The sequence below is a fragment of the Mesoplodon bidens genome, assembly GCF_964165515.1.
Source record: "Mesoplodon bidens genome assembly, chromosome: 9".
In the NCBI taxonomy this organism is placed as follows: Eukaryota; Metazoa; Chordata; class Mammalia; order Artiodactyla; family Ziphiidae; genus Mesoplodon; species Mesoplodon bidens.
Window position 1 is genome coordinate 101,155,144 of NC_138166.1, and position 27,224 is coordinate 101,182,367.

Below are 27,224 nucleotides of genomic sequence, written 5' to 3' on the forward strand. Positions count from 1 at the left end.
ATGCCAGGGCACAGTGTCCGCTGGACTCTTAGGGATGTTTTCAATCACTGATTCCAAAGAGGGGCTTAGCCTCTGGCAGCAGGGAAGCCAAGAGCCTATTTACAAAAGAGCTCATTTTACAGGTCCAGGCTTCACGGGCCCCAGTGCAAGGCACTCCCTCGGTGTCATCGGGCTCGCCCCGACATTTGTGTGGCTGGGCAGGGACTGGGGGTCAGGAGGTCAGGGCTCGGCCCAGGTCCTCAGCCCGGCTCTCTGAGCCACCCTGTGGGAGGAACGACCCCTTGTGCACTCTCCATTCCCTCGGCAGCCGTCGCACAGCACTGGATGGGGGGTGAGGGGTGCAAGTGAGATTCCCCAAGTACGGGCAGGTGTGGGCAGGTGGAACCCACGCTGTCCTCCAGAATCTGGGGAGGCTCTTCGACAGCCCTCAGCCCCCGAGCAATGAGAAGCCAGACTTTGTCTTTATAGTGGTGACATATATAGGACAGACGATTTACCATCCGAATGATCTTCCAGCGCACAGTTCATTAAACACCTTCACGTCGCTGGGCAACCATCACCACCATCATCTCCAGGACTTTCTCATCTTCCCAAACGGAAACTCTGGAGCTACATTTTTTTTTTTTTTTTTTGCAGTACGCGGGCTTCTCACTGTTGTGGCCTCTCCCATTGCAGAGCACAGGCTCTAGATGCACAGGCTCAGCGGCCATGGCTCACGGGCCCAGTCGCTCCACGGCATGTGGGATCCTCCCAGACCGGGGCACGAACCCGTGTCCCCTGCATCGGCAGGCGGACTCTCAACCACTGCGCCACCAGGGAAGCCCTGGAGCTACATTTTTAAGGTCTCTCATTCAACAGGTTTTTATTGAAAATCCCTGTGGTTTCTTTCTTTTTCTTAAAATAAATTTATTTGTTTATTTATTTTTGGCTGCGTCGGGTCTTTGTTGCTGTGCGCGGGCTTTCTCTAGTTGCGGCGAGCATGGGCTACTCTTCGTTGAGGTGCGCGGGCTTCTCATTGCGGTGGCTTCTCTTGTTGCAGAGCACAGGCTCTAGGCGTGCGGGCTCAGTAGTTGTGGCTCGAGCGCAGGCTCAGTAGTTGTGGCACACAGGCTTAGTGCTCCACAGCATATGGGATCTTCCCGGACCAGGGCTCGAACCCGTGTCCCCTGCATTGCCAGGCGGACTCTCAACTACTGCACCACCAGGGAAGGCCATCCCTGTGGTTTCTTGAGGGAACACAGGTCTGTAGGGCTCTGGAGGTGGAGACAGGAGGCCGTGTCAGGGAACATAGGGGGTCCTCAGGGGCGCAGGGGACCCCGAGCTCACGGGGGGGCGGGGCAGCGGCAGCGAGGTTGTGGGAACATCTGTGGGGTTTTCAAAGGGAATGTTTTTCGGGTGATCGGAGGGGCCTGATAAACAGCGCATGCGCGTCCCTGGTCTGCAGGGGGCGTGGGCCGGGTGGAGGGGGCGTGGAGCGGTGGGTGGGAGGACTGAGGGCTGAGGACACGAGGATGGCTCTGGGAGCGCCCCGGCTCTCCAAACCGCAGAGCTGAGACAGAAGTATGTGAAGCATGTGTGAGTCTCTTTAGAAGGCGCTGGCCCTCGGTCCACCGACCCCCTGGACCGACATCAGACAAATTACAAGTCTGCCCACAAGCATTTTGCTGGGAATCTTGTTTTTCTTCTTGAGACAAAAAGCAGATTTGCTGACAGATTACAGAGCAGAGGGCTGGGGTGAGGGGGAGGTCACCTGGGAGCACAAGCCTATTGGGGAAACACTAAATCACCAGTTAATGAGGTGCTGGGGAACTGGATGAGTTTAGAGAAACCTCTGGAATGCGGGAAGGGCTGCGTGCGAGGCTGGCTTCTCCCCTGGCTACCGGGGACTGGACCAAGCTCCTCAGCCAGGGGGATTCTTCCTTAATTCCCTAGGAGGGGCTTACCTTCACTGTACAGCTTGGGAAACTGAGGCACAGGGCAGTGACTTGTCCAAGGACACATCCTAGCGAGTAACAGAGAGAGGATTGGGGCGGAGACCCAGAGCTGGCCCTTCACGCTGCTCCCCCCACGTTCTCGGTGACGTCCAGTGCCTCACTTACTACTGAGCGCCAGTATTCATACAGCACCTTCTCAGGGTTACTTGTTTGGCCTTTACAGCTGTGTACAGCTGGAACAACAGACATGATCACGCTCATTTCACAGAGCAGGAGACTGAGGCCTGAAGAGACCATTTGGTTCATGTCATAGGCTGAAACGTGTCCCTCCCAAATTCGTACGTTGAAGTCCTAACCCTCAGAACCTCAGAATGTGACTGTATCTGGAGATACAGGGTCTTTCAAGAGGTGATTAAGTTAAAATGAGGTCGTTTGGTTGGACTCGAATCCAATATGACTGGTGTCCTTATAAGAAGAGATTAGGACACAGACACGCACAGGGGAAAGGCCGTGTGAGGACACAGGGAGAGGACGGCCGCCTGCAAGCCAGGGAGAGAGGCCTCAGGAGAAACTACACTTGCCAGCACCTTGGACTTCTGGCCTCCAGAACTGTGAGAGAAAACATTTCCATTATCTGAGCCCCGTGCTGACTGATACACTTTGCACCCAGTTCGCACCAGGCCCTGCTTCTCCCCGTGATGCCTGCTGGCCAGGATAAGGATGTCTGGATTCCCTTCCTCATGCACCATGGGGAGTTTGAATGAGGTGAGGCAGGGGACTATGCTTTTGAGTATGTGATTGCTACTGGGTGGACTACGGTTATTTTAACTATTGTAACGATAAAATACACCTCTATATGCAAATGTGTGTGCAGTAGGGTGGTTGGGAGCAAAGGTATCAGCCGGACCTGGTTTGAATCCTGACTGCTGTGTCACCTTGGGCAAGTTGCTTAACCTGTCTGTGTCTAGCTCTCGTTCACAGTGGTGCTAATAAGCATATCACCATCTTGGTGTTATTGCACACAGTAAGTAAAACTACACAGGTTCCACAAGTACAGAGCCTGGCATCAAGTCAGAGCATAAAATAAAAGCTCGGTAGTAATTAACATCAACAACAGGGAAAGGGGTGTGAGGTCCTGGAAGCCTGGGGCCAGCCGGACCCGCTGACCCCTCCCCTGCCAGGCCTGATGTGGAGGAAAGAGCAGCTGAGGCAGGGACAAGGTCATGGCTGTGGGCAGGGCCTCCCACAAGTGGGGAGGAGCGTAGCTGAGGTCACACGGAAAGCGCCACATCCCCGAATAAACTGGCAGAGAAAGGGAAAACAAGAGCGTGGTTTTCAACAAACCCTCTTCTCGACTCACACAAGGCGAGGTACTCCGGGCTCAGAGATCTGACTGGTTTGCCGTTAGTTTTGTGGTGGTTTCTTTCTTTCTTTTTTTGCTTCGTGCGTGGTGGTAGTTATTATGCTTCTATCATTTACACAATAAGCCAGTCAAAGTTAGATGCAAATTTCAGAAAGATTCAAGTGATACATGTGGAAAAAAGGAAAGCATATAATAACTTGAATAAAATAAAATTGGAAAGCATTCCTAATAATAAAAAGAAAGAAAAGTCAAGAAAAATCAATAAATCATTTTCCTTAGCCCTGAAAATGTGTATGTGTAAAGCATACAATAACAGATAAAGATAAATTGGGAATAAGTAATTGCAATATATGACAGATAAAGGCCTATTTTTACTCCAAACTACGGCTTTCCATCAGCTATGTGGTGGTTTTCGGTTGTTGGTTTGGACGGTGAGCGCCGCTGCTCTGGATTCTGGTGGGCAGCTGTAGGCGGGGAGCGCGGAGTTACCTGGGCCACTCCCAGGATCCAGCAGGCCCTCTCTCACTGGGGACGGGAGGCTGGACACTGAACTATGGGTGGGGAGGCACTGGGGGCTTCTTATTCCCAGAAATCCCACTACCTCCCAGGCCAGGCTCCTTCCCCACTCTCTCCTGGGGCTGTGACCCCCTATCAAACCCACCCCAGCAAGGTGGGCCCAGTGTCCTGCAGAGGGCCCGGGCCACAAAGAAGCTCTGTGGATTCACCCTCGGGATGAAGAGAGCCTGGGCCCTGGGTGGTGCAGCCCTGTGAGCAGCTGCGGGTGAGCAGATGCTCTCTGCTCCCTTCAGCCCTGAAAGCTTCCTCTAAGTCTCCTACCCCTCCATCCCCCCAGAGCCCACCTGTTCAGGCAGCAACTACCCCTCGTCTTCCAAGCCCCCCAGCTTCTCTCTCCTTACAGGATACAAGGGGTGATGTGTCCCTGGGATCCAGCCAATCCTTTCAGAAGATCCTCCCCTATAAACTACAAGATCCCCCAGAGATGCAGACTCAGGAACCCTGGGTCAGGCCTGGCTGTGGAGTGGACCAGACCACGCGGCCTGGCAGCCCCCAGCCCTGATCAGGGAGACTACAGCCCAGAGGGAGCCCTCACCTCGCAGCAGACCCCCTCGGTCCCCTGCCCCGCTGCATCTCCATCACATCCTTGCCCCGCCCCCATCACGCCTTCCCCGCCCCCCCTTTCTCCCCTAACTGGCCGGTGGGTGGGGTTCCTGGAAAAGGGAAGCGCCCTGGCCCCATCCTGGTTCCACGGGGAGCTGCTCTGGGACCCCCATGTAGGACGTTGGCTTTTCACGTGTGAAAGTGACAGTATTGAACTCCATGACCTGTAGGTCCCTTCCAGCCCTAACGCTCCCCAAGCGGGTGCCTCACAACGCCCCCCTCCACCCTTCCTGGTCTGTCCCTCCCACGCCGGGGGGTCCTGCCAGCCCCCTGCCCAGGGCCTGGGGGCCCCCCGCCCGGCTGCCCCTTGGTCAGAAGGGCAGAGGAATCACTCAGCGCTTGGCTTTTATGATGTTTATTTCCCACGGTCCGAGTCCCGGGCGGGCTGAGGGGACTGTCCCTCTCTCCGGGCCGCTCCTGGTCGCAGCCAGACACCGGCGGGCGGGCTGTTAGAAGAAGTTGGCCACCCGGCGAAGGGACTGGACGCGCGCGCTCTGGGCCTCCCAGTCGGAGAAGCTGCGGAAGTCGCCCCGCTCCACCAGGTACATGCGGCCGCGGTAGTTGGGCTCCTCGTACAGGACCCACCTAGGCCAGAGGGCGGCGGAGGTCAGGGGCCCAGTGCTGAGCAGCGCAGGGCCCGGCTGCTCCTGTCCTGGCACCGCAGCCGCCGCCCCGCGCCCCTCCGCCCCAGGCCAGCCCTTCACGCCCGTGACCCCATCCCCGTTCTTGGCTTATTTCTCCCCCCACCTCCCGCCCATCCGTTCACTGCCCCGTGTGTCCGGGCCAGTGCTCGGTGAGACACTTTGCACCCAGGGGCGCTCAGTGGACATTTGAAACTGACCAGTCCAGAATGTTCATCACAAGGGCCAGGAGTGGTTCCAGGATGCACGTCCACTCTCATCCCCCCACTCCCCCCACCCACCCACCCCCACTCCTTCCTGCTCCTGGAAAGGGCTGTTTGCTCAGGCAGCGCCCAGCACATGGCAGCGGGCCTGGCACAGAATGGGACCCGATTACTATTCATTCGTTCCATCGTTCAGCAAATGTGCTCCTGGGTCCACGTGTGCGCCCAGCCCTGCTTCAGGCCCTGGCGAGTCTCACATCAGTCAGACGCACAGGTTCCTGCGGTGGGGTGAGGGGTGAGGGAGGCAACTGCACGGTGGAGGGACCCTTCCCCTCCCCATCACAGCTCCCAGCTCCGGGGCAGGGGCAGCTGCTAACGGGCCAGGGAACAGAGACCGGCCGACAAGGATACGGACTGGTCTAGGAGCACCTATGGCTGGGCTCTGGGCCAGGGCAGGAGAGAACAGGGCCCCTCATCACCAGAGGCTATGGGGCTGCAGGGGAAGGGCCCCAGGGCCCAGGTAGTCGGGAAGGTTTCTCTCTCCGAAGGGGTGGGGGGGGATGGGGCCCCCACCCTGAAAGTTGTCTCTGCCTGAGGACGGAGGGGAGGGAGTGTGATCTGAGGAGAGGCCTCCGGACACGTGAGGAGCGTGGCTGTCGCAGCCCCGTCCCTTCACTGTCCCTGAGACAAGCAGGCAGCTGGGAGGGCCAGGGGGACCCCCCCCACCACTGAGCCGGGCTCTGGAGCCTTTGCTGAGGGGTGAGGGGGCGGCGGCGGGGAGCATGGCGGGCCTCAAAGCCAACTTGGTCCACACCCGCTCTTTGTCCAGGGAGGCCCTCTCCACCTCACTCTGGCCTCTTTCTCTTTGACCACTGATAGAACACAGCGTTTTTCTCTGTCAGTCACGGAGGGGCTGGGGGCCTTGGGAAGCAAAGCAGGCCTCAGTCTCCAGGCCCCCGACAAAGGGGCTACATACGCAGGTCTGGCTGCTGGGGTCCCTTCTGGCCCAGGCCATGGGGTGCTCTGACCTAAGGGTTCTTGTCCATGGACCCCAAAGCACTCTGGTGCTGAAGGAGGTTTCTCCCCAGGAGACACATCCTCAGAATCTGTGGGCCCATCCAGCACAAGGCCAGCTGCCACTCACCTGCCACCGCCGTCCCTCTCCTCCCCCGTCCCAACCCCACATCCGGAGCCTGGCACAGTCCGCTGAGGGTCAGGGGTCGGGCATGAGGAGAGAGAGGCGGAGAGTGGGAGTGAGTGGGGAGCACCCGCCAGGGAGCACCGGGCGGGCCGGTGCCAATCTGGCCTCTCCCCCCACCTCTCCCGCCCCACCGGCCTCCCCGTGCCCACCACATCCCCCCACCCTGCCCATGACCTCCCCACACTCCCGCCCACACGCTGAGGCCCTGGCCTGAGGCACCTCCAAGGGAGTCAGCCCCTCCCTGCCTCCCTGGAGGAGCTGGGAAGGACCCCCAGCAGTGTCCTGGGCTGCCCTGGAGCAGTTGGGCGTCCCCAAAAGGAAGATGAGGAAGGGACCAGCTAGGCCTCCGCAGGAACCCCTCACCCTCCCCTGCTTCCTGCCTTGGGCCGGCCAGAAGGCAGCAGGAGGGAGGGAGGGGCACGCCGTCCGCCCTCGGCACCAGGACTGCGCCCTTGGGAAGTGGCCCCGAGATGCTGGTACATCTCTTCCAGGTGCCCTTCAGGACACGGGTCTGTGGGGACAGGCCATTCCTGAGCGACTTGGGACCCAAAGAAAATGACTCCTGGCAGGTAGGAGGTGGTGGGGAGACCCACCTTGCACCCCCAACCTCAGATGCCAGGAAAGCCCTCGAAGGAGGTCACGTCCACACTAGGGGATCCTGGGGGGCACCACTGGGCAGCTTTTCCTTGCCAAGGGCTTACGTTGTTTTTTTTACAAGTTAAAATCACAGGAGGCCAAGGGTGAGGGCTCCATGGGGAGCGGGGCAGAGCCCGGTCCAGACGTGGGGCCCACTGTGGGGAGTCCCTCGCAGAGTCTTCGCGCCTCTGGGCATCATCTCCTCTTAGTTGTGAAGTGGGGGATGAAGTTCCTACAGTCAAATCTTAGCTCCTACCTTCCTGCCTTTTTCTCTAAACAAGCCCCTGGAGTCCCGGGGGTGGGTGGAGGGGGACTGGGCCTCAGGACTCAGGACACCTTCTACGCAAATGTACGACTCTGGCCTCACAAGACACAACTTAGCCAGCAAATGGTTGTTTTGGAATTCTACCCCCGGATTCCCAGGTGCCATCAACTTAGGGCAAACCTGGAATTTCTGGAAGCCCTTTGGGTCAGGGGCCCAGGGCCCAGCAGCCAACATCTGACCTCGCAGGGGAAGGTGGGGAGCAGGTCTTCCTCCAGCTCAGCCACGTCTTCCTCAGTCCCTCCCACGACCACTCGCTTGCACCCTGATCCCGTGCCTCAGAAACACAGACAGCAAAGGGATCCCGTAGCTGCTGAGAGAAGAGCCAGCCTCCTGGGACCCACGTTTCGGGGCTCTTCTCCTGGGACGTGGGGCTGAGATCTGGGGAGACACCCAGCTCTAGATCAGGGACAGTCTGACTTGAAGCCAAAGGCCTGGCTGCAATCCCAGCGGGGCCACTCCCAGCGGGGTGGGGTAACTTTCTGGATCTCAGCTTGCTTCTCTGTAAGATGGGAAAACGCTCTCCACCCAGGTGGGCGGATGGGGTGTGAGCAGGGGCTGTGAAACTGGCACAGAGGGTGTGCACAACGGGCATTCAGATGCCCTCAGCTGGGGGAAGGAACCGGGTGTGCAGGAATCGACGGAAGCACAGGGTTCTGATGGCTCTCTTGGGGCTAGGGCGGACGAGCCCCCCTGGGCCTGGGGAAAAGCCTCCTAGCCACTCTCCATCCCCCAGAAGTGAGCCACTGTGACATCATCTCCCCGGGAGGCCAGCGTGGCAGGGCTGGGCGTGTGGTAGGAGAGGTCCAGTTCGGGGTAAATAAGGGGTGAGCATGTGGGCAGGGCCACCCTCGCCAGAGCAGACTTCTCCCAGCTCGAGAAAACCAAAGCGCAGTCCATGAGCTCAGCCTAGTCATAGAAAATGGCTAGGGCTGCAAAGTGCCCTCCTGCGTCCCCTCTCCATGGCCTTCCTGGGCCAGGGGGACAGATGAGGGAGGGAAAAGGTCTCTGGGCAGGGGACAGGCTGCCCCCCTGCTGGGGTCTGACCCAGCCCGGCAGGCGGGGAACTGTGGTCAGCGGCCACGCGGGTTCTACTCACGCTCCGTCCCCGTACACCTTGATGGCGTTGACCCAGTTCTTGGTCCAGCCCTGACTCTGAAGGAAGGGACAGTCGTCCTTGAACTCCAGGCACTGGCCCGTGAAGTTGCAGCCCTCGAAGATTTCTAGGCGGAAATGCTCCCCATGCTGTGGGCCCCCCGCAAGTGGAGGAAGGAAAGAGGGTGAACAGTGGTGACGTTTCCCGTCATAAACACGAGCCCGTATGGGCAGGAGCTTGGCCCCACCCAGCACCCAGGTCACCCGTGAGCTCCTGGGCTGGGGGGCCGGTGAGTACCCTGACCTCAACGCACGCCCCTCAGACCAGAACTGCCGCTCATTCTTGCCTATGAGATTTGGTTGAATGAAAGGGGTCTATTAGTTTAAAAAGATTCAGAGCCCCTGAACCAGTCCAGTCGCTTCTTTCTTCAACTGCAGGACCCAAGGTCCAGAGAGGGCCAGACCTCCTGGGACAGCGGCCGCCCTCGGACCGGCCCGGGCCACTGGGCTTCCTCCTGCCCCAGACATACCACCACATTCCTCTACCCTTCACCCCATCCTGGGCCACAGGCCACTGGCAGCCTTTAAATGATAATATTTTACAAACTGTAATAGAACGTTTATTAAAACATGAAGCCAAAAAGCTAAAACAAATAACAGGGATCTCATTTGCTGAAATCCCTGCTGGCTCCCTGGGACGAGGACATACATCTCCCCATAAGATTCCCTGTATTTCCAAAGACCGAGGTGGGCCAGCTCCCCACCGGCTCTGGCGCCGGCAGGGGCTGGGTCTGCGCCACAGCTGGCCCCAAGGATAGCTCTTACTAGAACAGCATTCGAAAGATACCCAGGATAGTTTTCATATAAATAGCATTATGCAAGACCCAGGGCCAGCCATGTTAATTCCTTTTTCCAAATGTCCGTGACCCGGTGGAAATCTTAAGAAAGCATTCTTACAATTTGAGAGGCCAACGCCCAGCTGGTTTTGCAACCCATGTAGAAAAGAGAGGGGTTTCCACACAGGAGGCCCCTCCCCTGGGGGTCCTCAGATATCTGTCCAGGAGAGGGTCCTCCTGCAGACACAGGGCCGAGACACTCTGATAAGTTGTGCACCCCTGGTCTCGGGAACCAGCCATTTCCCACCCTAGCTTCCAGAGCTAACTAAAGTCCTAAAGTTAGGACTTTAAAGTGGAAAAATCCTAAAGAATGGGGATGCCCAGTCCTCAAACCCTACCCTCAGGGCAACTTCGCCATGGGGGAGTGACACGTCTCATTGGCTCTCCCACACGTACTGGGCGGCCCTGTGAAAAGGCAGCCACCTGCTGGCTCCTGCCCCCAAATTCCTGCTGCCTGGCCATTGATACCTAAGCTTCCTCCGTCGGTCACTCCATCGAAGGCTCCTGAAAAGCACTACAAGATGACCTGCCTGGGTGGACGCACCAGGACCACATCAGCCTTACTTTAGCTGAATGCTCCCCCATCTGGTTGCCGATCCAAACCTCTAATGTTTTCAATAGCATTTTAAGTGGAAAATTCAGCAAGATTTTGGCATCAGAAATTGAAAGTGGTTTCCTGATACATGGCTGAAAACGCAAGCATGAAAACTCCCAGGGGTTTTTCAATTGGGTCTCCATGCACAGCAGTGGCTGGGTCTGTGTGGGGACATCTCTCGGGCTTAAAGATCCCACGGTCTCATCCATTCCTAAAGCTGGGAAGGCCCTGCCCCCCCCCACCCCCGATTACTCATCCCACGTCTGACCAGGCCTAACCGGGCCCTGGGTCACTCCAGCAGGAAAACCCCCATCCCGGCCAAGTGGAGTGGCCCAGGCCCACTCACCATTCCAACAGGCCGACAGGAGCCCATGTGGTCGTTGTGTCTGTTCCAGCGGTAGAAGTCAGGGTAGTCGCCGTGCTCCAGGACGAACTGCTGGCCCCGGAAGTCGGGGTGATCGAAGCAGACCCAGGCCCCACTCTCCACGCGGACAGAATTCACCCGGTTCATAAAGCCTCGGTCTTGTAAGTTGTCACAGTCCCCGAAGACCTCCAGCTTCCGCCCCGTGAAGTGCTTGCCCTCGTAGAGAGTAATCTAGAAAGGCCAGGTTAGAGGACCCAGGTTAGAGGAGCCAGGAGTCAGGGGCTTCTCTCCTGTCAGTTTTGGGAATGGACACAGGGGGCCCAACATCCACCACTGAACCCCAATTGCCAGGCCCTGAAGCCCCGACCTGCGGCATACAGTAGGCGCTCAACACTGTCTGTTGCCTGGGTGAGAGAATGCCTGGATGGTGGGTTGAGGTCAGACCCAGCACCCGGCTCGCCCCACCCCAGGAGGCCATGGTTGAGCAGACAGATCTCAGAAGATATGAGGGGACAGGGATTCCCCTTTGTCCAGGGACCCGTTTGAAAACAGGGTCTTTTCAAACTCCCACTGCATTTTTTAAACTCAATTTTTGTTTATTGTTGAAACATTAACATCCAACGAAATGTTTCAAAAGAAAACACTTCACCTACAACCCTATAACTGAATATTCACTTTCCAGAAAGTCAGGTTTCCGAGACTGGGCCCCTTAACAGGAGACATTGAATCCAACAAGCCAAGTCAGGGCCTGGCACGGGATTAACGGCTCAAAAGAGGGCTTTTTCAATGTAACCCCGTCCCTTTGTGTCCTAGGCCTCTCCTTTGGGTGACATGCATGTGTCAGATCTGGAGCTTTCTAACCCAGCGGTCAGTTCAGACACTGTGTCCTATGTTGATGTAGCACTGATGGGTGGTCCCTGTTCCCAAACTAAACATGAACCAGATGGTAACTAGACTTGCTGTGGTGATATTTTGATAATGTATAAAAAAATATACAATCACTGTGTTATACACCTGAAACTAATACAATCTTGTTAGTCAACTGTACTTCAATAAAAACAAAACAAAACAAAACAAAAACAAAAACAAAAGAACCATACCAACCCCAAAACTCACTCATTTTCTGCAGAGGAACCTAAAATTCCAACTCTCAATAACTCTTTGGGTTTCAAGAATTGTGCTCCTAGAAGGGCCCTGGCAAAGTAATGTTACCTGGGGCCCAGTAACTGTGGTCATGATGTATGTGTACTGTTACTGATGGTAGAACTGCTCCTCTGGGCCCCTCGGAGTTAGGCGAGGCCAGATGCTTTAGCCAAAGGGATGTGTGGTCGTGGAAGCTTTGAAAACCACGCACCATTTCTCGTCTCTCCCTTTCCCTCTGCTGATATCAAGGTGTCCCTCTGCAGCACAGAGGAGGGTGTGCAGACCACAGTGGAGGTGAGCTCTTGGGGTTGCTGCTGAGGCATAACTTAGCCCCTGCAGACAGATACAGTAACGCTCTCAGCCACTAACCTCAAATGTACCCCTGGAAACCAAAGGCAGTCTCAGATTAGCTAGAATAGGGAACCAGGCAAGGGGGTAGAGATCCAAGTTTGCCACTCTTCCTGCACAAGGCAGGTCTGATGGAGGGCTCCCCCCGCCCCCAGAGATTCAAGGACAACTGGTCACCCACAGCATTCGAAGGGCCCTCAAATTTCAACATTTTGCAGAGAACCTGACCCAAGTGCCCCTGAGCAGGTCCCGAGGAAGGAGCAGCCTCAGGCAAAGAAGCGGGGCCCAGGGTCTGCAGGGCAAGTCAAGGATCCCCACTCCAACCCCGGCACCCCTTAGGTCGGAGCGCCGTCCCTGCACCGGGCTCTGGGGCAGGGGCTTGGCGCCGCAGAGCCAGTGCTGGAGGAACTGGGCGGAAGAACTCCCCACCCACATCACAGAGGCCCTCAGCCGGGGCCAGGCACCCCGTTTTGTTCAGAAATTTAGCCCACTCTGCTCGGGGCTGTCAGATGCAAAGGGCCTCAAGCGGGTTGGCCGCCCCTGTCCCCAGCCCCCACCCTGAGCACAAACAGCAACGACAGCGGGTGTCTGGGCCCCGCCCTGCGGTCACCCTGGGCGGCGGCGGACGGACGCAGGAGCTTAGAGTGGGCACTCACCTTCCCCGAGCGCTGCGCCATGGTGCGCCTGGTGCGCAGTCCCACCGGCCCGCGGGGGCCCCAGATATAGCGGGCGGCGCCCTGCTGGCTCAGCGCCGCCCCGACAAAAGATTTGCTGGGCCGGCGCGTTAGTGCTGTCGGGCGTGCTAAGCCCGCGAGGGGCCGCCCGGCCCGTGGGACCCAACCCGCCCCCGCCCCCGCCCGGGGGTCTCCCTGGGGCTACCGCGCCCGCGAGCCCCGCGAGCCCCCAAGGCCTCCTCTCTCGCCGACCCAGCCGGCCTGCCGGCCCTGCTGAGTCAGGACGGGTGGGCCCCGCCCCGCCCCCCGACGCCTCTGCCCTGGGGTGGGGTTCCTCAGGCTCCCCTCGCCCTCCCTCCTCCGCACAGAGCCTTCCCAGACCTCCCGCCGCGCGCTCTCCCACCCGGGGACCCAGGCTCACCTTGCTACTGAGTTCGCTTTCTCTTCGAGTGAAGGATGGGCCCCTGCTCCAGAGGGCAAAGACAGCCCCTGCCCGCCCCCCTGCCCGCTGCTCTTGTCCATCCCAAGGTGGTGTACCCCACCCACAGTGAGGCCAGACAAGCCGAAATGTTGGAGTTCAGCACAGAGAAGGGTTTCTTGCCAGGGGCACGAAAGGAGAGCCGGCTGGGTCATGCTCAAAAGGCTGCAACTCCCTGATGGGTTTCAGGGACGGTTTTTTTAGAGGCAGGGTGAGGGGGGGAGTGGCAGGGTGTGAAGTGACCCGGCTCCTGCACAAGTCTCTGCTTGGCTGACGGTGAGGTAGTGGGGTGGTGTCACAGGGGTTAACGGTGATCAATCGTCAGGCTCCAGTAGGCCTGGGGGCTACAGTGCTCATGGTCATCAAGGAGTTAACTTCTTCCATTTGGTGGGGATTTTAGCATCTGTAAAACAACTCAGGAAATGTGCATCAGATACTGTTATCTAGACACTTCAGGGAGGAAGTAAGGATTCTGTGACGCCGCATGGCTGACTGACCGTTCAAATTCTTACCAGTTCTCCTGGCCCCACTGCTCTTTTTATCACTACATGTTCACATCCTTCCACTCATTAATTCTTTTTTTTTTTTCCTTCGATACGCGGGCCTCTCACTGTTGTGGCCTCTCCCGTTGCAGAGCACAGGCTCCGGACGCGCAGGCTCAGCGGCCATGGCTCACGGTCCCAGCCACTCCGCGGCATGTGGGAGATTTTCCCAGACCGGGGCACGAACCCGTGTCCCCTGCATCGGCAGACGGACTCTCAACCACTGCGCCACCAGGGAAGCCCCACTCATTAATTCTTGAGCCAGGCTTTTGTGACTCAGGGGAGGCCTGGGAGACTACAGCTTTTCTACAGACAAGAGCCAGGCAGAGACATGGGGGGGAGGGGTCTGTCAGGAAGGTCCCATAGCGTCCTGCTCTGTTACACTTTGGTCTTAGCTCCCAGCCCCACCTTAAAATTTCTGCTCCAGCAGCACCCTGGGCTGCCCCTACATCTCTATGCCAGGCTGTGGTCCTGCAGACTCCACTTCTGCTGTTTTGCCCCCCAGAAGGCTGTCTCTCTACCTCTGCCCCTCTCCGCCTAGTCCGTGCTCACCCTTGATCCGTTGAGGTGTCACCCGCCCCGACGCAAACCCCACTCGCCGGTGGGCCGCAGTTCTCTGCACCGAGGCCACCCTGGACGGCAAGGACGGGTTTACAGAAACACGCAGCCTCACCCCAGTGTGGGACTTTCTCAGGGCACAGACGTTCTTGGCACATAACAGAGGCTCAAAGATTGTCTGTGGAATGAACAGTCAGCACTGAGGCCACAAGATGCGCACCCCCAAACTGCCGGGGAGATGAGACGTGCGCACGGAGAACAATGCAGGGCGGTTAGCTGGGGCGAGGGGCCAGACCTGAGCTCGAAGGAGACAGAGCTCATCCAAGCCATGGTGACCCCAGGGGGCTTCACAGAGGACAGGGCAGAGGACACGCGGGTGCGGGGAGCAGTCTGAGCTGTTCTCAGGAAAGAAGATTTTTATCACCGTTTCACGGATGAGACACTTCAGGTCCAGGAAAAGGAGGTCATGGACTGTGGAGGCACAGGGGTGACCTTGTCCCTGCTCTGGGAGGCTGGCACGTGTAGTGCAGACACTACCACCTGCATGTCACCCTTGCATCCAAGGACAGGCCTCCCAGGGGGCCTGGTCTGTCATCCCCACAGGCATCCACACTGGCCAAACCACATATTCTAACGTTTGCTTTCGGACATGGGCCCTGTTGGGGAAATGGAAATGAAAACAGAATCTCCCAACCCAGAGAGCCTGTCCATATAGGTTGAAGAGAAAGAACAGTGGTATTACTGACTAATCATTAAACCAAAAGATGATGCGTCCCAGGCGATCTGCTACAGCGACTGCCAAGACAAGAGAAAGCTCAGCCTTTCGTAGAGTCAGGCAGACATATTCATTAGGTACATGTTCTCAAGATAAAATTGCTAATTTTCTCATATCTTTACGCCCAGATACGAGAAAATCAGGCTTTGCAATAAAATAGACTTTGCAGTTCAGAGTAAGGTGACAGCTGAAGTTAAGCCCCTCTCCTCCCAGGAGACTGGGAGGTGGGACATTGTTTCAAAGAGATAGCTCCCAGCTGCTACAGGAAACCTTCAGAGTATTAGATTGGCAAGAGGTTTCTTTAGCCAGTAAAAAGGTGCACGTAACACACCATTGTAAAGCAATTATACTCCAATAAAGATGTTAAAAAAAAATGGTGCCCATACATGTGAAAAAGACAAAGAAATTCTGGAAGAAAAAGGGGAAGTCTCTTCCCTTGTATTCACCTGGGAAAATTAAGCCCCTTATTATTTTTTTAAATATAGGCTTTATTTTTCAGAGCAGTTTTAGGTTCGTAGCAAAATTGAATAAAAGTATAGAAGGGTCCCATACCCTCCCCACCTCCACGTATGCTGTCTTCCCCACCATCAGCACCCCACCCAGATGGTACATTTCTTGTAGCTGATGAGCCTATATTGACACATCGCTGTCACCCTAAGTCCACAGTTTACATTACAGTTCACTCTTGGTGTCGAGTTTTGACCACTGTATAATGACATGTATCCATCATTATAGCATCATACATACAGAATATTTTCACTGCCCTAAAAATCCTCTGTGCTCTGCCTATTGATCCCTCTCCCCCAGCCCCAACCCCTGGCAACCACTGATCCTTTCATTGTCTCCATAGTTTTGCCTTGTCCATAGTTGGAATCATACAGTATGTCGTCTTTTCAGATTGGCTTCTTTTAATTAGTAATATGCCTTTACATTTCCTCTATGCCTTTTTTTTTTTTTTTTTTTTTTTTTGCGGTACGCGGGCCTCTCACTGTTGTGGTCTCTCCTGTTGCGGAGCACAGGCTCCGGACGCGCAGGCTCAGTGGCCACGGCTCACGGGCCCAGCCGCTCCGCGGCATGTGGCATCTTCCCGGACCGGGGCACGAACTCGCGTCCCCTGCATCGGTAGGCGGACTCTCAACCACTGTGCCACCAGGGAAGCCCTCCTCTATGTCTTTTCATGGCCTGATAGCTCACTTCTTTTTAGCACTGAATAATATTTCATTGTTTGGATGCATCACTGTTTATCCACTCACCTACTGAACGACATCTTGATTGCTTCCAAGTTTTGGCAATTATGAATAAAGCTGCTATAAACATTCATGTGCAGGTTTTTGCATGGAGATAAGTTTTCAACTCCTTTGGGTAAATATCAGCAATATGATCCAGCGATTCTGGATCATATGGTAAGCGTATGTTTAATTTTGAAGAAACTGCCAGACTGTCTTCTAGAATGGCTGCACCATCTTGCATTCCTGCCAGCGATGAACGAGAGCTCCTGTTACTCCGCAATCTTGTCAGCATTTGGTGGTGTCAGTGTTTTGGATTTTAGCCATTCTGATAGGTGTGTAGTGGGATCTCATTATTTTCAGAGTGTCTTATCTTTAATTTGTATTTGCCGTTACTATGCCAGGGCCAGAGCCCACAGACAATGCACACAGGTGATGTGGGCAGAATTCAAAACAGAGCAGTGATTTGGGGTATTTTCTGCAAAGAATACTGAAAAATGACCAGTCACAAGCCTCAGAGAATTGGTAAAAAATGAAACTGTCGATAAGATTTCTGCAATTTTAACCTCCATTCCCCATTCCCAGTGCAACATCTCAATTCTCACTTAGGCTTTTCATTATAAGGAGGTCAGGTCTGCCAAGACTCACATGATCTATGTGTGTCTGAGAAGAGGTCCTCCCCTAAATAGCTATCAATACATACATATACAAATGCAAGACTGGCAAAACCTCACCAGTAGAGAGTCATTTCTTTGAGTAAATCATCTTCAAAGCATTGTTAAAATGTACTTTGAAATAGGTGAGATCTTAAGCCACATATGACAGCTAGTTGAGGACAAAATACTGGGGGAATGGGCTCAGCAGAAGTGTGGTGACAGTGGAAGGAGCAAGGCTGAGGATGCTATCTTGATTTTTAGAAAATCTCAGTAACATGCAAACTTAAAAGCTGTTAGTAGCTGCTCAGTGTCAGAAAGTTGCAAAATGTGTGCTGATTCAGTGTCCACCTGCCTGCCTCCATCCTCCTGCCTCTTGTTTTTGTCAAGTCTCTCTCCCTTTTGGGCAATTTAGAGCATAGAGAGCTCTAGAGAATAAGGAACAATGACACACCCACTACCCAGGTTTGTCAAATATTAATGTGTTGCCATGTTTATGTCAGGTTGATTTATTTTCTTTAAAGAAAGAAGTCAACAGAAGCTTTCCCTCCCCACATATACCCACTACCCTGATTTTTGTGTTTATCATTTCTTTGCATGTTTTCACATCTTTACTGTCTATTTGTATACCGGGAAATAATACACATTTTTACAATGTGGCAATATTGTATATGCATCCTTCTGCAATTTGTTATTTTGTTGTTAGTGACCCCAGTTTCTGAAACGGTGAATGAATAACTCTTGGAAAAGTCCCGCAGAAAACCAAGTAAAATCTCCCATCTAGTTAGTAAATTGCATGCTGGGAAAATTCGCTGTATATTAAAATCAGGCAAAGAATACTGTCTTTTTTTTTTTTTTTTCTTTTGGCCGCGCCGCAAGGCTGGTCGGATCTTACTTCTTCAACCAGGGATCGAACCCCTGCAGTGGAAGCACGGAGTCCTAACCACTGGACCACCAGGGAATTCCCAAGAATGCTGCGTTTATGTGTGAAACTGCGGGACAATTGCTCATTGCATGTTGCAAGCAGGGTATCAAGTATCCTTGGGCTCTGCCTACTGAAGGTTACCCTTCCTCTGTCATTCTGACAAATGGAAACACCTTCGAATTTCCAAAAGATCCCAGGGGATCTCGACCCCTTTGGGGTCCACACCTTTAGTAAAATTGCCAGGGGCAGCATGAGCACACCTTCAACTCCACAGGATGAAGCAAAGGCCCCCCAGACCCGTGCATTTGTGTTCAGCTGCTCAGCATCGTCCATACGTACATCATGTTTGCTCTGCTGTTTACTGCTTATTCATATCCTTTGCTCATTTTTCCTGAGTCCTTCCTGACTGATGTGTGTGTGTTAACCTGTTATCTATTCCTTTGTGGTATGTCTATTAGTCTGTTATCTGTTCCTTTGCTTTTGTGTGTGTTAACCTGTCATCTGTTCCTTTATTGTATCCATGTGTGTTTTAACCTGTAATCTAACCTATTATCTGAAGACCTTTCCCAGTTTGTGGCTTGAACCACTGGACTGGGACCCATTTTTGTTGGACAGGGAGGGAGGGAACACCTTTAGCCAGAATCTGTGCCCTGTCTGTGGACTAGCCGGGACCTCAACCTTCTGGGATGAGGGGTGAGAACATTCTCTGGCTTGCTCAGTGTGAGGCCCCACGGACCAGGGGTTTCCTGCTCTGCCCGAGTTCAAATCCACTTCTAGGAGATGATGAGAAGACATCTCCCTCCCAAAAGAGGGGCCAGAGGTCTCCAAGGGGGAACATTGGATTGGGGTAGGGAAGAAAAGGGTGGTAGTGCAAAGGCTGGACGCCTGGGTCCTGGAAAGAATCCCCTTGTCCCCCATATCCTATCCTCAAATACTGTGCCGTTTAGGTAAGTGAAAAGCGCTGAAGCCTGACCCCTAGAGGTGGTTACAGTAACTACACCTCTCCCTCCCTCCCAGGGAAACTGCTAGGGGCCAGGTAGTGGGAGGACACAGAATTATAATAAATTAAAAAATGGGGACAGTAATAATGACTCTCATGGTGTTTACACAGTAAGGCACCAACGAAGACTTATTATATCATTTAATTTTCTCAACAATCTTAAGAGGTAGGTATTATTACCCCCATTTCATAGATGTGGAAAGTGAGGCGCAGAGTGAATAAGTAACTTGCCCAAGGTCACACAACAAGTAAGCAGTGGAGTTGGGATTTGAATCCAGAATCCATGCCTTTAACCCCTACAGATATACAATTTTAACATTCCTTCAGCATTTGGCAGTTTTCCAAGGATGCCCAGCTTGTCTATTTCTGTTCTTGTTTTGGACTTTGCTCCTCCAGGTCTCCCTCCTTCACCTAAGTCTTCAACATTTCCTGATCTAATGCCTCAAAGGCCAAGAATATGCCCATCCTTTAAAAACTCCCCCTCAAATGCAAATTCAAAGCCCAATGAGACATCACTATATCTCACTAGAATGGCAGACATTTAAAGAGACAACCAATTATAAGTCTTGCTGAGGACGCAGGGTAGGTGGACACTCCTGAGCTGCCGGCAGGGATGTAAAACCCTGCGGCCACTTGCAGAAACATATTTTTATGAAGTTAAGATGCACCTACCGTGCGACCTGGTGCTCACCCGTGAGCAATGAGAACATTCGCCAAAGACTAGCCCACGCTGCTCACAGCAGCTCACTCCCGGTAACCCCAACGTGGAAGCGCCAGGCCTCCTTCAACAGGTAAAGAAATCACAGTCCACCCAGACAGGGGAACATCCCTCAGCAGGAAAAAGGGACAAACTACTGATACACATAGAAAAGCAAAGAAAACAGCAAAGAAAAGTCTCAAAAACATTACACTGAGCTGAAGGAGGCAGACAGAAAAGACTGTACATTGGATGATTCTATTTGAAATCTGGACAAGGTAGAACAAATCTTCAGTGATGGGCAGGTCGGAGAGTGCATGGTCCAGAGGTATGTAAATTATTCTTGGGTGTAAATTATACCTAAAAAATAACAACTGTATTGAAAGAGTCCCCTTTCATCCCAACACTGCAACCCTCTCTTATATTTTCATTTGTCACCTGCCACAAAAATAGTCCACCCCCTCTGGCTTCAGTAACTGCCCTCTCCCCCACCAAGGAAACTGTCCTCTCAAAGGGGGACCCACCTCACCCCAGGGGCTGGACCGAAGGGGTGGTACCGTGCCTCTCCACATAGCAGGGACACTAGGGATTTTCTGGAAACTCCCCTGCACCTCCCTCCCACTTCAGGCCCACCCTCACACACCTCCTCCTTCTATAGCCTCTCCCCAGGGGGCAGCAGCCCCCATGACCCCCAAGTCATGATCTCCAGCCCAGACTACTCTGCCGAGCTCCATAGCTGAGGATCCAACTGCCTCCCGGGCATCTCCGCCCACCCAGATGCCACGGTCCTTCAAGGTCAAGATGTTTAAAACCTGATCCATCTTTTTCCTCTGATACCCACTCCATGCCCTGCCCAGCGACCCGAGTCCTGAACCTGGCTGCCCCCTGAAACCTCTCCTCCCTTTGTGTCACCCTCACCCCTAGAGCCTCAGGGCCCTGCAGACCTGGCTTCCCCCTCCCCACTTCTCCTTCCTTACTGTCCCTCTCTGCCCCTTAGTACCGGTCAGGGTGGCCCCACAAGAGTGAGGGTGACGTGGGAAGATCCAACAGGAGTCACGCAGCCTGGTTGTCACAGCGGGTCCCGGCCTGCGAGGAATTAGTTATGTGACTACTGCGTGCTGTCCAAGGGGAGAAGCGTTGGTCCCCTCTTGTTCATTAGCGCAGGTGGATGTCACCACAGGGGATGTCCTGGCCACTTGGGACGGGAGAGGGCTGGTGTCTGCTCCGTCCCGGGCAGAGGGCAGCTTGTGTTGTCTCTCCCTGTGTCACCCGCCACTGTCCCCCCGGAGCAGGGCTCAGGTGTCCCGAGATCCACAAGCCCCGGGCCTGCTGTGACGGCAGGAAGGAGCACCCCACCGAGTCACACCCACTGTGGTCTTGGCTTTTGGCCCTGAGTCCCAGTCGCCTAAGCTGGGAGAGGGACAAAGAAACTCCTCCTCTACAGCCCTGCTATGAGGCTTCAACAGCAGGTGAGAGTGAGCAGTTAGGGCCCCGCTGCAATCTCCACTCTCCTCCTTTTTCTTTTCTTTTTTCTTTTTTGAAAAGTAATTAATTTATTTTTTGGCTGCGTTGGGTCTTTGTTGCTGCACGCGGGCTTTCTCTAGTTGTGGCGAGCAGGGGCTACTCTTTGTTGCGGTGCACGGGCTTCTCATTGCTGTGGCTTCTCTTGTGCGGCACGGGCTCTAGGTGCGCGGTCTCCAGTAGTTGTGGCTTGCGGGCTCAGTAGTTGTGGCTCACGGGCTCTAGGGTGCAGGCTCAGTAGTTGTGGCGCACGGGCTTAGTTGCTCCATGGCATGTGGGATCTTCCCAGACCAGGGCTCAAACACTGGCAGGCAGATTCTTAACCACTGCGCCACCAGGGAAGTCCCTCTCCCCCCTTTTCCTTTTTTTTTGGTGTTTAATAAATTCTTATTGATTGGTGACCACTCATAACAGATCTCCATGTCGCTAGGGTTCTGTACAGTTATTCCATTTTACAGATGAGCAACCCAGGTCCCAGAAGAGCAGAGTGACAGGTCACAGGACCGTGGGTGGCAGAGGGCTTATCTGAGAGCCCAGGGTGCAGGCTGGCTGGCTTTGGCACACAGGGAGACTGGCTGCAGCGGCAGAGGCCCCAAGGGCCCTGGGCTGGGGCAATTCCCCGCGGGGGCGGGTACTGGTGGAGCCCCTGCCCAGCACCCTCTGGGTGGGGTGGCTGGTGAGGACAGAGTGCCCTCATGACCTGTGAGTGGCTCTGGAGGGAGGACTGGCTTTGTCCCTTCCAGGCCCTGGGACACCTGAGGGGCAGATGCACCTCCTACTGGCTTTTCCTGCCACGTCCCCTAGGGATGAGGATCAGCCTGCTGCTGTATGTCTTCCTCTCTTTGTCACCTGCCCTCGCAGTGTCGGATTCTTTTTTGTCCCCTTCCCTCAGCAGGAGGTTGACCTATAATTTTTCTTTGTCACCTTTGGCTGTCTCTAGTTTGGGCATCAAATTATGCTGATTTCATAAAAGATGACGGGGAACTGTTTATTTCCATTCTCTGGAGGAGTTTGTTCCTTGAAGGTTTTGGTAAAACTGGCCTTTAAAACAGTCTAGGCCTAGTGCTTTTAAATTTTTTTAAATTAATTAATTAATTAATTAATTTTTTGGCTGTGTTGGGTCTTCGTTGCTCTGTGCGGGCTTTCTCTAGTTGTGGTGAACAGGGGCTGGCTACTTTTTGTTGCAGTGCATGGGCTTCTCATTTCAGTGGCTTCTCTTGTTGCGGAGCATAGGCCTTAGGCGTGTGGGATTCAGTAGTTGTGGCACGTGGGCACAGTAGTTGTGGCTCGCAGGCTCTAGAGCGCAGGCTCAGTAGTTGTGGTGCACGGGCTTAGGTGCTCCGCGGCATGTGGGATCTTCCTGGACCAGGGCGCGAACACGTGTCCCCTGCATTGGCAGGTGGATTCTTAACCACTGCGCCATCAGGGAAGCCCCCTTAGTGCTTTATATATGGTTAGATTTTTTTGACTACGGATTCAATTCCTTTAATACTTACAGTTCTATTTGGGCGTTGTATTTTTTCTCGAGTCCTTATTGGTCATTTATAGTCTTCCATTCCATTGACCATCCATCTAAGTTTTCAGATTTACTGGCATATAGATGTTCATAGTGTCCATTTAAAATTTTTAAATGTTTTTATCTGCTGATACCCTTTTTCCACTGCTAATATTCGAATCCGAGTTTATGGAACATTTGCATGTGGCCCTCGGTCCGTTCCCTATGTGTTGAATCTGAGTCCCCTGCCCCTAACCTGCTTCCCGTCCTGCGCCCCCGCCCTCCCAGAGGTGCCCTCATCTGAGAGGGGGAAACGCTAAGAGGAGGCCAGCCTCCTGGCGCCCTTTCCCGGCTTCCCAAGACTGGAGTGTGCTCCCATCGTGGGAAGAGCTGGTGCTGTCCACTTTCCCTCAACAGACAGCATCGCCCAGGCCGGGCTGGGGGTGAGGTGGGAGTCGAGAAGTTTAAGCAGCAGATGCTCTCCTCCGTGGTTCCTTCTGTTTCCTTGGCCTCCCTCACCTCATCCCAGAAAAGGAAGCCGGGGCGCCCACCAGCAGATCAGTCTTCCCCAAACAGAGTTTTCACCGGGCTTCTCCCCGCTCAGGAAACTCATCACAGAGCCGCCAGTAGACAGAGGGATGGAATTGCATCTCCCCTGAGAGGCCAGAACCGGCTCCGGGCGCCTGGTGACTCTTGGCATCTCGAGGGGGCGGGGAGCCCACCGGCCAGGCAGCACTGGCGCCTCCGGAAAGGTGACACAGGAGCTGTTGGTGGCCATTCACCCATCAGGGGCGGGTGGCGGGACGGGCGGGGAGCCTGCGAGGAAGATGCAGCCCGCCGCGCCCTTGGCGCCGGGATCTGGGGGAGAGAGGAAGGGCCGCCCTTCTCGCCGGGGGCCGTGGCGCGTGCGCGCGGACTTGGGGCCCGGGACAACCGCGTGACACCTCTCACACCCCCTTCCTTGCGGAGCTTTGAGATGTTAACACACGGAGCACCGGGCCTCCCCCACCCCGGCGTCGGGCTCCCCTCCCTCTCCTGCGGAGTCCCCCGCTTTCCGATCGCCCTTCACCCCGAAAACCCGAAAAGGAATCTCGGAAGGTGAGAGAAGAAGCCATGGACAAGCTTGCAGGTCACTAGGGCAGGGCCTCGGGAACCTACACCCCAGTACGGGCTGCGGCGGGCCAGGAATGCGGAGAAAAAGGGCGCAGAGTCCGTGCCTTCCTCGGACTCCAGGGGGCGACAGAGCAAACGCGGCCTGGGGCGGGGCGGGGGCTCAGGCTCCGCCCCAGTTGCTCTCAACTTAGAGAGACCCACCTCGCCCCACCCTCACCCCCACCCCCACCCCCACCCCCACCCCCACCCTCACCCTCACCCTCACCCCAGGACGCACCGGCAGCCATTAAAATAGATGTGTTATTTGGGGTTGAGTCACTTGGATAACTGGCTGCAGGTGTCACCTGTTTAAGAAAAATCGTTGGGAAAAACAACCTCGAGATTGAAATAAAATTTTGGTCGCAAACAATTTTCATTTTGTAGTGGAACACGAGCACCCAGCTCGAGAAACAGGCATAAGTGGAAACAACCGATTGGGTTCAACTGCTTCTTCGTTTTGCAGACGGAAAAAGGTGAATCCAGACATGCGGACTGTCCCCCCAGTGGCAGAGCACGGGCGAGAACGTGGGTCTCCTCCCTCCCCAGCGGTCAGCCCAAGGTCGCTTCTTTATTCCAGGGGCTGCACCTTCCCGAGGGGGTTATGTAACCCCGGCAGCTTCCAGCAGCATCGGCATCACGTTGCACTCGTCAGAAATGCAAAACCTAGGTCTCCCCCCGTTACCCACTCAGTCTGACTCTGCACGAAGCCCCCCACCCCCAGCCTGAGGCTGCAGTGTGGCTCACACGCTCACGTATGTGCCATATGGTCAGGCCTCTCGTGATGGCAGTTCTCTTGTTCTCTGTACATCCCCTTCCGGACTAGGGCCTGCTTCACCTATACCCTGTGCACAAGACTGAGCTTCCTATGTACGTGCCCCAGGCCCCAGCTGGTGATTGTTCTTATCAAAGGGGCGGTGAGGGGTGTGCCCTTCTGCTGGTTTCCCTGGTAACTAATGAGCCAACCTGACGTCAATTCCCCCCATAACTGGTCATCTCCCCTTCCCCACTGGAAGCGAAGTCTGCTGCCGCGTCCTGCCCACTGTCGGCCTCACACGGTGGGGGGTCGCTCCGGGACCTTGCTTCAGACGTGTAAGCTCCCCCATCCATCAGACCACTGATGTCTCTGTTGCTGACTCTGGGCTCTTTCTTCGGTCTTGTAGGCCTGCGGGGTGCGGCCCAACAGTGCACACGTGTGTACGCATTCATGTGTACATGAAGCATCTGGTGGCCGTGGCCCACTCTTAGAAGGCTCGTGTTCTAGTCTTGGTTCTCACACGAATGCGAGGTGACCCTTGGCAGGCGTCACAGACTGAATGTTTGCATCCCCCCAATTCATAGGTTGAAATCCTAAGCCCCAGTGTGGTGGCGTTAGGTGCTGGGGTCTCTGGGAGGTGCGCAGTGATAAGAGTGGAGCCTCACGAATGGGCCTGTGCCTAATGAAGGCCCCGGAGAGCTCCCTCATCCCTCCCAGCACATGAGGACCATGCCTGTAAGCCAGGAGGCAGGCTTCTCCGACACCCAGTCTGCCGGTGCCTTGATCTTGGACTTCCCAGCCTCCAACGATGAGAGAGAAACCTGTTGTTATGGGCCACCCAGTCTGTGGTGTTCTGTGAGCATGGCCCGAGTGGACCAAGGACAGCAGGTCACGACTTCTCGGAGCATCAGCTTCCTCCTCTGTAAACTTGAGAGTTCCAGCCATGTGAACTTCGCTTGACCATGCTTACAGTGACCAGCTCATTCTGGTTTGCCAGGGACTGTCCTGGTTTCCAAAGTGAAAGTCTTGACCTTGTGGGACCTCCGAGGGTGGCCACAACAAGTGCCACAAATGGGGTGGCTTAGAACAACAGAAACGTATTCCCCCCCAGATACGGAGGCCAGAAGTCTGAAATCCAGATGTTGGCAGGCTTGGTTCCTCTCTGGAGGCTCAGAGGGGAATCAGTTCCATGTTCCCCCAGCTTCTGGTGGTGGCTGGCAATCCTTGGCATCCCTTGGCACGTAGCTGCATCACTCCAGTCTCTGCCTCTGTCCTCATATGGCGTTCTTCCTTCTGTGTATCTGTCTCTCTGAGTCCAGATTTCCGCTTTTTATAAGGACACTAGTCATTGGCTCAGGACCCACGCTACTCTAGTATGACCTCATCCTAACTAACTACGTCTGCAAAGACCCCATTTCCAGATGAGGTCACATTCACAGGTGCTGGGGATCAGCTACAACATAGATTTTTAGAGGACAGAATTCAATGCCCCTCAAGCCCCAGGCAAACCGGGGCGGTTGGTCACTCGGCATGCTCTGACGTCCTGCAGTCATAGAACTCCTCCCTGTGGTCCCCCCTCATTCTTAGGTATCATTGCCTAAGTGGTTCTCAAAATGTGGTCCCTGAACCACTAGTAATAGCAGCCCTGGAACTTGGCCAGAAATCCAGATGTCTTCGCGGAATCAGAAACTCTGGGCACGAGCCCCCCACCCTACCCCACCCCTTGTGCTTTCCCGAGCCTTCCAGGTGGCTCTGGAACGTCTCAGAGTTTGAGAACCAGTGGCCAACAGATAAGCCGCCCCCGCAGGCATCACAGGGGAGTCGGTGGCCGACTTGGAGCTGTTTCCATTATTTTACAACGTCACGCAATGCTCCAGTTACAGACACAGAAAAGGTTGTGCCTCTGAAATGATTTCTGCTCTGGGATAATACAAATCCACACGTCAGGGCCGAGGAATGTAACCTTTCCAGCTGCACCAGCTGTCAACACCAGGCTGGCACTCTGCTTAAGCCTTTTAGGGTAAATTTCAGGACATGTCAACCTCACAGTGATGCCCATAGAAAAGCCAGAGATTACCGTATGGATTTACTTGGATTCTTCGTTGACCTGGTAATGATGGTAGAAGGAGGAGGGACTAAAATGATAAAACACTAGGAAGCCAGCGACTCTTGCAGAGGGCGGCTCTCCCTGTGGGAGCGGCAGCCGGGAAGGGGCTGCTTTGTTTTTGGAAGAAATAAATCAAAGCTCTGCCCGGGCCTTTCTTGGGCAGCAGTAAGAACTGGGTGAAAGGTCTTGATTGCTGAGGCCATAATATTTCCAGAATCCTACGCTATTTCTTGAGAAAATTCATAACTTAAAAAGATGAGCTGGGAATTCCCTGGCGGTCCAGTGGTTAGGACTCTGTGCTTTCGCTGCCGAGGGCATGGGTTCGATCCCTGGTTGGTGAACTAAGATCCTGCAAGCTGCATGGCGCAGCCAAAAAAAAAAAAAAGAAGAAGAAAAAATGAGCCAAGGCCATTTCCCAGGTTGTAATAGAACGTGGGAGCTGGAGGCGCCTTTGAGCGTGATGACGTCCTCAGGGGAAGGACCGAGGTCCCCACTTGGAATCTGAAGGAACAAGCTGTCTGTCCCCCGACCAGGGCTCATCCACTGCCCGGCCATAGGGTTCAACGGGGTGGGTGTGCGCCTGAGCCCTGCGGGTCCAGAGGGACCTTCAGTGCATGTGACCGTGAACTGTGGCAGACCCACATGTCTTTTATTATCATGTGTTCTTGATATCTTGGGCCAGACCGGAAGGAAACTTTTGTGTGTGTGGTAAACTTGCTTGTGGAAATGATTTGTGACTCTCCATCT

The 27,224-nt window shown here is 54.6% G+C and overlaps 1 protein-coding gene across 4 annotated transcripts; it reads right to left on the minus strand.

Annotated features, from left to right (window-relative positions):
- Window positions 1–4,843: 4,843 nt before the first annotated feature.
- CRYGN (crystallin gamma N) lies at window positions 4,844–12,745 on the minus strand. 4 transcript variants are annotated; one of them, XM_081244241.1, is made up of 4 exons: window positions 12,577–12,745; window positions 10,412–10,660; window positions 8,579–8,724; window positions 4,844–5,061 (listed from the first exon to the last, which is right to left on the minus strand). In XM_081244241.1, exons 1-4 carry the CDS (start codon window positions 12,595–12,597, stop codon window positions 4,926–4,928), a joined length of 552 nt encoding a protein of 183 aa, XP_081100367.1. In that variant the 5' UTR covers window positions 12,598–12,745; the 3' UTR covers window positions 4,844–4,925. The 4 variants fall into 4 exon arrangements, with proteins under 4 accessions (XP_081100367.1, XP_081100370.1, XP_081100369.1 ...); XM_081244244.1 differs by lacking the exon at window positions 4,844–5,061 and adding an exon at window positions 7,224–7,789; XM_081244243.1 differs by lacking the exon at window positions 4,844–5,061 and adding an exon at window positions 7,224–7,792.
- Window positions 12,746–27,224: the final 14,479 nt, after the last annotated feature.